The 15,679-nt window shown below is 40.4% G+C and overlaps 1 protein-coding gene across 1 annotated transcript; it reads left to right on the plus strand.

Annotated features, from left to right (window-relative positions):
• Nucleotides 1–226: 226 nt before the first annotated feature.
• Nucleotides 227–14,464, plus strand: LOC104163521 (UPF0606 protein KIAA1549L-like; the record flags this gene model as incomplete). The annotated part of the gene is made up of 8 exons (XM_009702548.1): nucleotides 227–284; nucleotides 1,976–2,088; nucleotides 3,599–3,818; nucleotides 4,883–5,016; nucleotides 7,668–7,830; nucleotides 11,043–11,102; nucleotides 12,673–12,824; nucleotides 14,293–14,464. Coding segments are annotated over exons 1-8 (1,072 nt in total), but the record flags the coding sequence as incomplete, so codon positions are not given.
• Nucleotides 14,465–15,679: the final 1,215 nt, after the last annotated feature.

Here is a 15,679-nt window from a genome sequence, read left to right on the forward strand (position 1 = left end):
ACTTGTACCCACAGCACACATACCAAGGCAGATAGAAACAACAGTAACTGACACTCAGAAGCTCCCAAGCTCAGAAATCACCAAAAAGTCAACCCCGTATCCACTGACAATGACAGCAGCTTTGACATCTATTACAGCATCAGCAAAAACAACTAGGCTTCCCCCTACTCCAGTGGAAAACACCTCTGCTCCTCCCGAAACCACAGCAGCAGCCGCTTTCGCTAACATGACAGCAGCTCCTCCTCTGGATTGCCGGCTCTCCAAGAACCTTATGGTTAAAACAGGTACGTGGGGCCACTGAATTTGCTGAAGGGACCTCACTTGTCTGTGAGGGGCAACTGGTAATGAGTGGGAAATACATTTAAGTGTCAAAGAACACGAGGGCATTAGCGATTAATCTGGGGACGAGGCTGCTGCACTGACAGACCAGACAGATAAAAGCAGGGTTGCTAGATAGGAATGGCATTGGCTTTATTTGTGGCTTGGATTTTGCAATGAATGTGTCAAATGAACTAGTGAGATGAGGCACTCTGACGTTCAGCGGGTCACTGCAGGGATCTAGCAGTACCACCTGTGTGGAGGGATGACCCTGTATGACATGATGGTTTGGTCTCTGCTTTGCAGGAAGGAGTCTGTGTCGCTGAAGACAGTGCAGTATCATGCCTCAGTCTTTGGCCCTATTTACATGTGAATACCTAATTCTGGTTTTATATGAACACCTATTTCTATCATTAAGGATTCATTTGAAAAGAATGTTTAGTATTTAGAGTTGTATGCTTCAAAATGGGAGGATTTTCAGCTTTCTATGTGAACAGTACCACTTCTGGCTCTAGCTGTTTTTTCATGGACAGCTTTTCTTTAGCTGTAAGAACTCTAAACTAAAGGGGTCTGGAGAGGTCCCTTGCCCAGGCTTCGTATGGACCTCTTATGGTAGCACAGCGCAGCACCAGAAGATAGCTGTATCTTGGAGATCTCAGCAAAGAAGAATAGCTACATAAAAAGGTTTATGACCTTGTATAGACCTGAGTGATGCCAGGGACGATGAAGTAAGCAGCTTTTGGACCTATTGTGGGTTTAATAGCTGCTAAATATCTGTATCAGTGGCATGATGAGTACAACAACTATTTCTAAAGACCAGGGACGAAGTAGTAAGCAGCTTTTGGACCTATTGTGCGTTTAATAGCTGCTAAATATCTATATCAGTAGCATGATGAGTACAACAACTATTTCTAAAGATAGAAGTACCCTTGTATACCGTGTGTGATTGAAACTACTGAAGTGTAGCTGTTTTCTGCAAATTAGAAGAGAGAAAGTTAGTGATAATGTTAATAAAGAAAGTGTGCAGACACTTATTTTCTGCAAATTAGAAGAGAAAAAGCTAGTGATAATGTTAATAAAGAAAGTGTGCAGACACTTCCTAAATGGAAAATAATTGTAGCAGTGGAGTAACACATTTCTTTGTTTGTTTAACTCTGACTGTGAAGGTATGAAGCACACGTCCTTTACCTAAGCCTGCCTGTGCAGCACCAGCTAAGTCTCCTGGGAATGCTGCACCAGTGTGTCCACAGGCAATGAGTGCTGTCATACCTCACTCGGCAGCATGGCAAAGACTTGTTGTTGTTCCTAAAGAAATTGCATTTGTTAAACCTCACTCTGGAAACAATGGGCTATTGCCATGGGATGAATAGGGAACTCAGGGATGCTGCTGAGCCTCTGCAGTTCTTGCTGCCTTTGGAGCTGCTGAAAATCCTAGCTGCTTTGGTGATCTTCACCCAGCTAGCCCAATGTAAAACAAATAAAGCAAACGGTAGCATGGTAATGTCTCAAACCAACGTGTGGCTTTTGTTGTTTCACAGTTCTGTTTCTGAACACAAGGAGGCGTGATCTTCACCCAGCTAGCCCAACGTAAAACAAATAAAGCAAACAGTAGCATGGTAATGTCTCAAACCAACATGTAGCTTTTGTTGCTTCACAGTTCTGTTTCTGAACACAAGGAGGATGCTGATCAGCAATCCCTTCAAGGAGAGCGTGAGAAAAGGACTCAACCAAGTGCTGAGACAAGCTTTCAACCAAAATGTCAGTGCTCAGGTAAGCATGCTTGGCTTGCCTGCATGATCTCACCAAAACAGCTCTCCCACAAAGAGAATCCCAGCTGACTGCAGCTGCAGTGGTGTCTCTGGATGCCAGAAGCCTTTTGGAGGGGAGCACTGAGCTTTTCCTATGGAAAGCAGGCATAGGTGGCACCTGGTCTTGGCTCTAAAAATATAAGGACTGCTCCAAAGCTTTTTACCACCTTATTTGATGAAGTAGAAGGGAGAAATGCAGATTTCTTTTTACTGAGTTCTGGGAAATGACTACTGACAGCAGTTTCCTCCTCCCCCTGCAGCTCAGGATTGACTTCTATTCATGATCAGCCAAGCGCTCCTGTGCTCAGCCTGGATCAATTGCAAGAGCAGGGCTGGTAAACGGGGTGTCACTGCTGTCAGTCCGCTCCCTGGTTTGAAAACCCAGTACCAGACAAGTGCAATTCCACAGGGACGAAAATCCCAAGCGCGGAAAAAGCACATTTTATTAAAAATAAATTAGGGAGATGTGTTCATCACTTTGCAACTAAATTGCATGAACCTCTGCATTGCTGCATGTAAGAGCAGGCTTAGGTGGGTTGCTGGGGCACTCCTCTCTGCAATACATGTTCCTGTGCACTTAGGCAGGGGTTTGTGCTGAGTCCAAGCCTGTTATGAGTTATACTCACCAAGCCACTGGGAAGGAAAAACATAGTTTTGCTCAAAATAGAGGGCATCAGGTTGACATTTGTCCCCATGCTCTATTGCTGCAAGTTTGGATGATGTTAGTTGGTATGGGAATTGTATGTTCCTGAGTCTCAGCAGCAGCAATGAAAATTATCAAACTTACATCCCCACCTTCTTGTAAACCTGAGAGAAGCTGCCTTTTTTCTAATGGAGGAAACCAGCTGAAACTTAGTGTGGAGGACCAATTCCAGGGCTTAAACTTTTGGGGAAATACAGAATTTTGAGGTAAAACTCAACTCGTGTTTTGGCTCGCAGTGTGTTTGTTCTTGTGGCTTGTCATTTCTACTCGTATAGGTGATAGCTTAACCATCTGGGACAGTATAGGAAAAATAGTATAGAAGAGACAGTTGAGGTTGAAGAATCAAATATTGGAAACTTTTGTCTTTCAAAAAAATCTATCTCCAAACCTGCAATGACAGACACATGCACAAAGTCAGTGAACTTCAGGTATGAAGTAGGAGCTGGATGTTCTCTGGATTCTCTGTATTTTTACATTCATAATTAAAATGTCCCAGTATATATATATGAATGAAACCCAAGTCTAAATTAGAGGTATGTGAACTGTGGTAGCAATACTGCACTGTTCAATTCAGAGCACATTTCGCATGGGCAGGGTCTAAAGCTCCCTGAACAATTCTGCCAATACTATGTCTGATACGGCGCTAACTCTATAGGGTTTATAGGATAAAAACCCTGCAAGGGAGCTATATTTGGGATGCGAAGTCTCATCAAATAGGGGTTGAACTGCAAACAAAATAAAAAAAAAAAAGTTTCCTTCTGTGTTTTAGGTTGAAATCCTGGAGCAATCAAACAATGTAACAGTTGGTTACTACGTTACACGGGGCAGACTGGTTTTTATACCGGCTGCTGTAATTGAAAGGCTCCTTGCGTACGGCATCAGCAATGCCACAGCAGACATAAAGCAGCACGTACCACATCTCCAGTCCGTGGCGGCCCTGGCCTTGCCGTGGAAGCCCCTTCCTGCATACCACTTCCAGCTGAAAACAGGTGAGTGAGGTCCTACCCGTCCGCACCGGGGGTTTTTTGGTGTGTGTGTATTAAGGGTTCAGTGCATGGGGACGATCCTCCTCCTCCCCTTTGCCATCCTGCCTCACCACCTGGTCCCTGGCACAGCAGCAGGACAAGTGCTGCTCTGGTTTCATGTGTTGGTGTTCCTGGTGGAAGCAGGGCAGGTGATGTGTGCATCCCTGTCCTGTGCGGGGCTCTGCTGTCACCTCTGTTGGCACTGCTGTGAAATGTAGTGGCGTTGCCATAGGGATGAGTCACACCAGCATGCTTGACTAAGATTTGGCGTTTGATTAAAATGGACTTTAATTGATGGGTTGTGCGGTAACCTGTGCATGTCTTTTGAGGGCGATCAGATGAGAAACATGACTATATGATATGTGTATATATAGTTCTGGCTGGAGCCATTGGATTTGACTTGGGTCCCAGCTGTCTGTCCCAGGGTTGCTGTGTAACCCCCCTGTACTGTAGCACACATCAGTGCAAAGCAGTTGCAGTGCAGCAGAACAGTATAAGCTACGAGAGGGCAGAGCATGCTGTAAAACAACATACTCAGTTGTAAAAAGATTTCTTATGTGTGTGCTTACATGCTTGTATATGCATGTACTTAGTGCAATTACCCATTAAGTATATTTTTCCTAGCACAAACAGAATGAGAATCAATATTATGATTGATTATATCTTGCAAGAGCAAATGGCCTGCAAGATTTAAGAGTATAACTTGTGTTTTAGAATGATTTCGCTTACTGCCTGGCTCTGAGTAAGTATTTGTACAGTGAACTGGTCTTACCATCTTATATATATCACTCTAGAAACAGAGTCTATTTGTTTGTGGAGAGTATCAGCTCTAATAATGCAATTTAATTCTTGCATTTTGTCTTAATTAAGGCCAGTTTAGCGCAGTGCTTGAGTGACATAAACTGATCTTATGCAGCATTATTTTCACCTGCTTACTTTGTAAATTGGTCATCTTGCTGTCAGACATTACAGGAATTATGCAACCGAGACTATTTTGCCCACGTACAAATACATTGTTCCTTTTCCAGAGCTGCAGTTTGTGGGTCAAACAGACAATATACAGTCATGCAAATTTGTTCAGACCATGGAGCAACGGTTACAGAGAGCGTTTCAGGATGCTGAGAGAAAGGTCTTAAACACCAGCAACAACTTAACAGTTCAGGTACAATGATGCATGCTTTGCCAGTACCTGTTGCCAAACTCTCTGGGTTGTTCTTTCCTATGTGTATGCTTGTATTTCAACATAATGTCGATAGCCACTATGGAAGTAAGATGATGCTTTCACTTGAAATAAGATTGTTTTATTTATTGCAGGAAAACTTATAAATGTGTGATTTATAGAAGGCTGTTGCTGTTATTTTCATGAATTTGAATTTTACTGTTTGCAGTTAAAACATTTAAGTGAAATTCAAATAAAAAGAAATATATAAAAATATTCTTCCAAATTTACATCTTTACTGAATATGTTATTCAGACACATTAATTGCTTTTAGGCTATTCAGGTATAAAGTTAGTGTCATGCATAGCTGTTTGTAAGATCTAAGCTAATGGAATATATTTCTTTTTCGTGTGTGTGCGTGCATTCCAGTTCTACACTTGCAGATCCTAATTCACTATTGAGGGCCTGATTTTTGCAGAACTTTACATGTTTAGTGGGCCAACACCCTTATGATCTGTGCCATACTTCAGGAATAAATAGATTATCCTTTCGGTGATATTATGATATGTGTTTGACATTTGCTAAAACTCTGTCTATGGACTTACGCTCCTCAGAATAGTTTGCATGTAGCTTACCAGAAGGAGAAAATTGATTGTCAGAGCTCTGCTTAGTTACTTTGGTACTGTGTCTTGTGAGCTTGTCTTCAAACTGGAGGAGCTCAGAGAGGCAGAAAAGTGCATGGCAAGAGATGACCTACTGCAGTAGGTAAAGTGATTATCAAGCTTTTCAATAGCTGAACCCGTGATGCTGAGGGAACCTTCATGATGGCTGATTTGCTCACAGAAGAAGTCATAGATCTTGCAAAGTACCGAGGCAATTTTGTAAGGATCCCTAGAAGAAGATGATAGTTGTAGTTTTTGTGGGTAATTCCAACTTAGAAAGTGACAGGATGAAGGTCTTGGAGGCAAGATATAAACTAGAAAGTAAGAGGCTCAAAGGTGTGATCTTCATGATAAATTCTTCTGAAATTATTCCAGTACCATGCAAAGGACTGGGTGCAACTGAAAATAGTACGAGGGTTTTAGATTAATTACAAACTGAGGAACAGTTCTGGAGCAGACGGAGCTGATTCAGAAAGGCGTTGCTGCACTACAAGAGTAGAGAGAATGGCAGCAACATGGGTAAAAGGCATGAAACAACTTCCACGCAAGGAGAAATTAAATTGGCCGTGGTTCTCCAACCACGAGTGGTGTAGTCAATCAGGAGTGATTATTTAGAGTTTCCCATAACAGAACTACGGAGGTTTAAATAAAAAGAAAAATCCTTTCACGCGGTGGGTAATAAGATCTTGAAGATGGCCAGAATGTAACTGGAGAAAAAGTATGGAAGTTACTAAAAGTAATTGGCCAAACATATAGAATAAAAAGTCATCAACCCTTTTTAAACCCAAGCATATAATTTATGGTTCAGACCATAGCTGTGGGCTAACCTTGCAGTGCAGAAAAGAGTTCTTTCCTCTTGCCCTGTGCTCATTCTCCAACCATCTGCTCCTGGCCATCTACAAGTGGATGCTGGCTAGGTAGACCTTTGGTCTGACCTCGAAGTCCTCTTCTGATGTTTTTATTACACCACGTTTCATGTTTTTACTTAGTGATCCAAATCATAAAAATGGGGTATTTAAATAACATTCATGAATACTGAATGCTATCATAGAATCGTTTAGGTTGGAAAGGACCTTTAAGATCATCGAGTCCAAATGATGATGATCATCTGGAATTCAGCTATTGATGATCAAACCTAGCAGGGCCAAGACCACCACTAAACCATGTTCCTAAGCACCATGTCTACATGCCTTTTAAATGCCTCCAGGGATGGTGACTCCATGACTTCCCTGGGCAGTCTGTTCCAATGCTTGACAACCCTTTCAGTGAGGAAATTTTTCATAATATCCAATCTAAACCTCCCCTGGTGCAACTTGACGCCATTTCCTCTTGTCTTATCACTTGTTACTTGGGAGAGGAGACCGACCCCCACCTCTCTACACCCTCCTTCCAGGTCATTGTAGGGAGCGATCAGGTCTCCCCTCAGCCTCCTCTTCTCCAGGCTGAACAACCCCAGCTCCCTCAGCCGCTCCCCATCAGACTTGTGCTCCAGGCCCTTCACCAGCTTTGTTGCCCTTCTCTGGACATGCTCCAGCACCTCAATGTCCTTCTTGTAGTGAGGGGCTCAAAACTGAACATGGTATTTGAGGCAGCAAAGAGAGCAAGACATACAGGCCAAATTCCTTTGCATCAAATACTAAACGTTTTTTCTGATAAGCATCCTCTCTCTCATCTTACATTTCCTGGTAAAAAACAGGGGGAAAGATTTTCGTTACTGACAGCACCTTTTCTGCCTGCTGCTGTCCTCCAGTAACTCTGCATGTGCTAAAGTAGGAATTAAAGTATCACAAACTGTTTTACACAACCATGTTGAGTGAGCTGTATCTAATCCATTGTTCAGGTTAGCTTCTTCCCAGTTTGTTTGCACTGGTTTTGGGTTTTTTTGGTGGTGTGGGGGTGTGGTTTTTTTTTTTTTTGGTTTGAGTTTTTTTTTCTTTTTTTTCCAACTGGGCTGAAGCACAGGTACACATTATTTCTTTACCTCTGTTTCAGATTTTGAACACCTCCAATGTCTCCCAAGCTGTCACTCTGTTTTATGTAGTGAACAATCAAAGCACAACTCTAAATGGCACTATTTCCAGCAACCTTCTTAATCAGCTGTCAGCTGAGCTGGTGGGTTTCTATCTAACCTACCCGCCTCTCACCATTGCAGAATGTAAGTATGCACTTCCCAGCACACAGCTCCTTAAGATTAGCCAGCATTGGGCTTTTGTTTTGCAAGCACCATAAGCTTTGTCGTCAAGCTCACAGATTGTAGGTGTGTTTGGTGACTGCTTTTTAAACTTTTTTTTTAACTAAAAAAAAAAAAATAGAGGATGGGGGGGTTAGGTGAGGGTTTTTCTGGGTTCAGTGCTTACTTCAGCTGCTAGAAACACTGGCAGATAATTAAGAAAAACACATATATGCTGTCATTAATAAAAAAAAAAAAAGCCTGTGACAGGTTCCAAAACAAAATAAAATTGTAGTTTTATATGAAAAAAACCCACAGAATTTCCCCAGTTTTTCATTTCAGGAAAACTTAGCACAGCAGATAAAGTTCACTTTATGTACTTGGAGTACACTTCAGCACAGCCCGTTTGTTCAGTGGCAGACTTGGCTGCCGGTGCTTGCTCCAGCGGCAGGGCTGGATAGCGTGCTTTGTGTGTGTGTTTGGGTAGTGGCTGAGCTCTGTCTACACTTCTGTGTCTGAAATGTTGTTGGTGTATTTGCCAAGCTTCATCCTTAGTTTAAAATGTGGTCTAAGCACTTTAGTGTCAATAATTTGCTTGCGTTTCAATTGTTTCAAAGAATCAGAAGTACAGAGAGCAAGAGAAAGTTGTGTGCCTGGGCAGCCTGTGCAGCATATATGCTTTCTGAATCTGCATGCTGATTTCTCTAAAATAATGAAAGGGATAAGACATGTGATTATGGGGATTTCTGTTTAATCTTCTTGTTAGACTTGGTCTGTGAAATTAAGCTCACTGTAAAGCCGGGTTGTTCATTCACTGGAGGAGATCAGTGTTCACTTGAAGCAAGAGGAGACAGGGATGCGCTGGGTATGTCAGTGCATGGTAATGGACTCTGGTTAGGGAAGGGCAGGTTTCAGCTGATCTCACTGTGCGTGAATCTTCATGAGATGCTTGTTAAATTTGAAGTACTGTGCTCGAATACCAGTAAAGATCTGGTTAAGCTTCTGGTAGCTGTCAAACTCACTGATAAGGCTAAACCAGTGATGGAGTAGTTTGTAAGTTTTCATTTCACAAGTGTTGAAATACTCGGGCACATAAGGATAGAGCCAAATATGTCTTTATGATTAGTACACTGAACTGAGTGGATTTGTAGTTTCAGGTAAAATTATTAAGGTGCTTGTTAATTTTCTGATTCTAAGAAAAAGTAGAACCAGGGTGCTGAAAAGTGAGCAGTGGGGAAAACACAAGTTACCTCTTTCGGCAGTCCACTTTATTTGCAAACAGCCCAACAGCAGAGTAATTATCTTGTGCAATTCTTCATCAGTTGCCTGCACAATGAGCACTCAGCTGTCTGTGGGGTAAGAGGTCACTCTCCAGTACGAGGTAGTCGGGAATCACAGCTAACTCTGGTGATTGTGCAAATCCTGGAAAAAGGAGGACTGTATATTAGTCTTGAGGCATTACCTATCTAAATCAGATATTTGCAAGTAAATAGATGACACTGCCTGATGATGAGTTCTTGCACTGTGTTGGTACACTTTTGAATCGGACTTTCCATCACAGGGTAAGAGACTTGTCTCAGGGTAGGCTTGCATTTTCATCAAGTCTTTCCAAGGGCAAGGGGAGGTGGAGGGAGGCTGTTAACAAAAGGTGTGCTTGAGGACCTAGAAAGGGATATAGGCCATTCATCATCAGACAGGTTCCTTCCTTTTCCTGGCTGACAGGTGATCCTGTCTGAATAGTGCCCTGTGTGCAGGACTTGTCTTCGCAGGGCATCCACAAGCACAAGGAGAAAGATTGAGGAAGTCTTGACGATGGCTGCACAAGTTCAAGGCCTCCAAAATAGATCTGTTGCATAAGAAAAGGGTTATGATGCTTCTCACAAAGGCAATACAGGTGTATGCTTGGCAGTCAGGGGCTGTGAATCTATTTGTCACATAGTGAGTCTCGTGTGGCATTGTGGTTCTCTGCTGATCCCCCCCACATGATAAACTGAGCCGATAAAGTCTTTAACTACTGCTCCTTTAACAACTAATGGCTTATATTTCATTTTGGAGTTCTTGGTTTTGTTCCCAGTGCAGCAGGTATACTGCAAACTCATGAACTTAATGCATGTGTAGTGTTTATGGTTTCAGACTGATAGTGCATCTTGGGAAAATGTTTACTTTGAAAAGTGTTTGATGCTTATTCATGTGGCAGTGCAGTTGTTTCAGTTTATCAAACAAACATTGGGGCTGTTCTTGGAGCGTGTTATTTCCCAGTAGACTCTGGCAGCTCCTTCAGATCCTTCGCAGTCTGTCATGGAAATGCACAGCTTGGGACACGCCATGAAATACCTCCTCAGAAGCAGCTACTGTGCGTAGTCAGATCCTTTACAATGTTTACTATTTCAAGCCACTTTGGATTTTAAAAATCAAGGTAACTCAGTAGCATGGATATTTTCTGAATTAAGTTCCAAGTATTAATGCTTTCCATGTTGCATAATTCTATTGAAAATATGCTGAGCTGTATCATGAATTAGCAGCATATTGAACTTTACAGCCTAATGCGCTTTGGAGATGGAAAAGCTAACAAAAGGCATCAAAACGGCAAACATCAGTTTCTCACAGATGTAAACACATATGGTAGTAATACCTTAAATGTTGCAATGTGAGAGAGTGAGAGTACCACACTGTAAGGTGTGTTCACAAGTTTCATTAGTCTCGTTTGTAATTCATGTGGAACTGCACTCTGTGATTGGTGGAATCTGATCCTGGTTTATTTTAATATTATTTTAGGTTAAAGTTGTGGACTGGTTTAAGTAAGGATTAAATCACAGAATCATCATAGAATCTCACCTTGTTTTCCCCAGGGGATTACTCACAGAGAGAAAGCAGCAGAAATGTATATAACATAGACACATGCATATTACCTATGATTTTTAGTAATGGGCAATCCTGGGCTTTGCCCCAGCCAGTATTTTGGCAACAGAAGATGTATGTTCTGCTTTGTACAGCAGTGCTTGTACAGCTTGTACTGTTTACACTTGATATCCTTTTTCAGGCAGAAGAGAAATTGTAACCCTCAAAATTATGCCTCTAGATCTCCTCCTGGGCCACAGTTCAATTTTATTTATTACTGTCTGGCTAACCAGTTTTGGGACATATAATGTGTAGGATGTTGGAATATTATGACATAATTTCAACTTTTATTTTTAAAGCTTTGGAGTATCCAAACCTTGATGTCTCAGAGTCAACTAGAGACTACTGGGTGATAACAGGTACTTTTAAATCTCCTTTCCTCCTCCATGCACTTCAGATAATAATTTTTAGTGCTTGTTTATATAAACAGATTGGTGCAGTAATTTTACACAAAAATAAGTGGCTTCCCACTGAACCTTCCTGTTGCGTTCAACTGGGCAAATGTATTTACAGTTACTCTGGGGCATAACTGTGATTCGTCATTGTGAATAGAGATGTCTCCTGCATCCAGCACACGCCTCAGAATTTATGCCGCTTTGGTTTAAGCACTTCTGAGAGCAGCGTTATCTTCTCAGAGTTTTAAAACACAAATAGGTGCTTCCCCCCCCAGCCCCCAGGACTTGAATTTAAATCTGAAATCAGAAGAGGCTTGTAGACATAACCCAGGAAGAAAGGTGATCTGCTAAACTAAGAAAGTTTGTTATGATTGGCTGACTGTCTGGGTCCAGGAGTTTTTGCATCTTTCCCCTGAAGCATTAAGCACATAACTTTCTGTTGGTGGAAAAGAAGGTGCAGAGAATGCTATTAGGCTCCAAAATACTTGTTTTATCACAGTCATTTAGCTGGTATCACATTCTCATTCACAATTGTTTTGACTTTAGAAGTGATAACTGGGCAAGAAAGAGACCCTTTCCCCCAGGCATCTTTGAGTAGGTACCAAAGCCTTTCTAATTGGTGTGTCTGTACGTGGTATTATTTAACGCTCAGGAGAGCAAAAGAAAAGGAGGCTGACATGAAAGGGATTAAATTCTACACTCTGCTTCCAAAAGCTGATGTGATTTGGTACCTGTTATATCTATTCATAATTTTGAGATAAAAAATAAGCTTATGCAGAGATTAGGATCCTCTGAAGGGAGTGCTACAGCTGCTCCCCATTTGGACCCCGTGAACCCAATATTCCATTTCTTGCCTTTGTACACTTACTGCAATCAAGTCTGATTGATATAATGGAAACACTGTTTTCAAAAAAATCGTGGTAGTCTCAAAAGATTTTTGAAATAATATTGAAAAATCATACATATGTATGAATTAAATTAGTGTGCCATGTAACTTTTTTTGAACTTTATGTAAATTCAATGTCTTTTTAAATTTTACATTCATTTATACTTAGGAAATGTTTAGTCAGTTTTCAGTGCTCTCAAACATGTAATATTTTGTTTCAAATGGAGTTGTACAAAATCCCAACTTCAGATTTCAAAACTGCTGGATGAAAAACTGTGGTTTAGTTAACAGGAGCATCTGGTGATACACATAAAACCAGGCAGATCTCGAATAAGTTTTAACTTACTTTTTACATTGAAGTTCATAGATCAGGTGCTTCCCGGAGCCATTTTGGTAAACGGCAGGCCTAAGAAAGTTTTTGGAGGATTTTATTCTCTGAAACATTGTTGACATTATCTGAGAACAGTGCAGGGGCTGAAACAGAAGCATGTTGTGTCCCCATCGGGAATTACTGAGTGGGTGTAATGGTGTCCAGCTATTTTTCTTCTAAGCTATTTAGTACATACCTGCTCTAAACTGTCCTACAGACCACGTGTTACTTTATCTGCCCATGTAAGATGTGCTGATATGTGATCTCCATTCCCACAGTTATTCAAGGGGTTGATATTGCATTACTGGGACTGAACAATCAGAGCTTTGCAAGATTAATGGAGCAGCGTTTGGCCCCGCTGTTTATGATGTCCCAACAGCAAGGAAGACGATTCAAACGTGCCACTACTGTGGGCAGCTACACTGTACAGGTGGTCAATGCGACATCGGTTGTGCCTAGATATGTGTTGGAAAAAGGGCTCTGTTTGCATGTGTCCTGCCTCAATTTGTGTAAGAAAAAAAAAGTTTAACTGGGTTGAGATTTCCTGTCTTTTTTCATCAAAGTAGTGAGTGCAAAATGCATGGCGTTACTAATGGATTTTTTTTTTTTCTGCAGTGAGCCACATTTGCATGCCTCTCATGTTCTAGAAATTGTCATTAGTTAATCAATGTTAATAAATATTTTCTCTTTGGTTGCATGAGGATTGATACAAAGTACGTATTTTAGCATAAAGTCTTGTATTCAGCATAATGACAAGTTCCAGGCTTTTGTTCATAAAAAGAATTTCCTGGGTCTTCCTTTCCTGGGTAACTCAATAAAGCTAGAACTTCTTTCTTCTTTTTCTTGAAGAAAAAAAACCAAACCATCTTTAATACAGGGTTAGTCATCAAATCATGTGGCCACAGATCACATTATGAAGTAGAGATTTCAGTCCTGAGTAATTTATTAATCATCTTATTTAGCAACATTTCCCATTTACTATTTTGAAATTTTGGTATTTTATTTTCTCACTAATTTAGCCAACTGATGCTAGTTGTGGGGGGTTCAAAGAGAATCTTTCTTCAAAAATTGCATGACAAGTTATTGCCTTTTTTTAATTACATGATTTTTTTAAGAATTGCTTGTTGCGAGAGATAAAAGAAATGACTACTTTTCTCGTTTGCCCACAATTCTGTGTGCTTTGCCACTGTAAGAATTTAAAAGAAGGAACATGTTTCTACTTGCCAAAACTGTGAACCTTTGTAAAATTTTCCGTGCAAACATGACATATTTTAGTACATAACATAATGAAGAAGAATCACAAAACTTCTGTTTCCTCTCATCACTAGAGATGTTTGACACTACCCTACTCCCAGGAAAGACAGAGGTATAATGTAAAAATTTTGCTGGTGCTCTACAGAATAAAATGGAAAAAGCATGTTTCTCTTTATTGTCAGCCTGGGATCAAAAATAATGAATAAGGAAGTAAACTGTGAGGGGAGTTTTTCAACTGCACTATGCCAGTAAAGTATGATTTTCAATATTAGGGCAGGTTTTAAGAATTCTGTCTTTACAGAGCACACTAATGTCGAAACATTTGATCCTTCTTCCTTTTTACTGCATGCTTTTCTTAGTATAGGCTTTTACCTTAGGATTATGTTTAAAATTCTTTAAGGTGGCAGTCAGTCCTCACTAATCTTAATAGCTTAGGCTATGAAGGGGAGAAGCTCTGATCCTATGAGAATGTTTGCATGGAGCTTATGCTTATATGGAGTCTTGAAGGAGTTCCCTGTGTGCACTGCCTTCAAGTAGCTCCTGGCAGGTTTTGCAGTGGTATAACACAAACACAGTTTATTTCTCTTTCTCTCTCTCTCTCTCTTTTTTTTTTTTCCTTTCTTTTTTTTTTTTTTTCCTTGAAGATGGTGAAAATCCAACGTATTCCAGGACCCAAGGAACCGGCTGAACTGACATACTATACTTTATACAACGGGAAACCTTTGCTGGGCACTGCAGCTGCCAAAATTTTGAGTACTGTTGACTCCCAGCGGATGGCCTTGACACTAGGTTATGTTATTCAAGTTCAAGCTGATCGTAAGAGTTCTTTTAAAAATTCTGTGGTTCTGTCCTTTATTTCTTCTACTTTTATTTTTCTTTCTTTCTTTGTGAAAACACCAGTGTAGGTGTGGGGAACTTCCACTGATCACACAGAGAAATTTCAGCTGCACCTTTCTGAGCAGCTGCTTAAGTCAGGCTGCTCTTTTTCCTATGAAAGACAGAATAATCTTTTAACATAGTAAATTAAAGCTATGTACCAACTGTTATTTAGCCAGTCACTGGAAACTCTAGTGTATGACTAATTTTACACACATGCAGTTCTATGAACTGTACAACTTTATGGAACTGTAAAGTCAGAATTAATTCTGATGCTAACAAAATGATGACATCACAGGTTAATGACTGCTGGGGCTAAATTGCTATTCAACTCATTTGGCCCAAAGTAAAATATGGAGACTATCAAGATGTCCCTTATTTTTTTGACTTGTTCAAAATAATGTAGATTATTTCTATCTCAAAGGGATTATTTTTTTTTTTTAATAATCATTTCACCAAGAACTCTGTAAAGTTCACCACATGGTTGTTAAAGATTGTTTAGACATAAATCAGGAAAGTGAAATTGAATGGAATTACTTGTGTGTATGGACAGTTTTCAGATTCAAGATATTGTAGTATCGTTCAGAATAATGTGGCCAAAAAAGTCATGCATTCTTGAAAAGTAAACTGTTTCCATATTTTTCTTTTAAGACTTGCATCAGTTAATGAGTGATTGTGGGCACAGGTGTTTTCTTAAAAAAAATTTTTTTTCATATTCCTGTATACTTGACATACAATCATAAACCTGTGATGGAGCTTAGAGGGTTTTTTGTGCAGTAACAGCTTAATGTATGAATCGATGCCTTTAGCTTACTGAATCTCTCCACTTTGCCAAGGTATTTATCCAGGAGGAATTAAAATTATATAGTGGACTTCTGTACTGGATCTCCTTACTGGCTAAACAGCATATAAAATGGGACTCCCTGGTGCCATTATTTCTGCCTGAAGCAGCAGTGATATTGAAATAATTACATGTAATGGTGATAGAAAAAGAAGGGACCACTGTAATAAGTAATTGACGTATCATCCATAAACATATGATTGAGTGAGAAGACTAAAGTATAATATAATTTCCAGAGAATGCACTATATACTATACCTGATCCTTGATTTGATCGTGGTCTGTTACTGACTTTAATTGGACTGAAACCAGGGA

Source organism: Cariama cristata, unplaced genomic scaffold (assembly GCF_000690535.1).
Source record: "Cariama cristata isolate BGI_N322 unplaced genomic scaffold, ASM69053v1 scaffold20036, whole genome shotgun sequence".
NCBI lineage: Eukaryota > Metazoa > Chordata > Aves > Cariamiformes > Cariamidae > Cariama > Cariama cristata.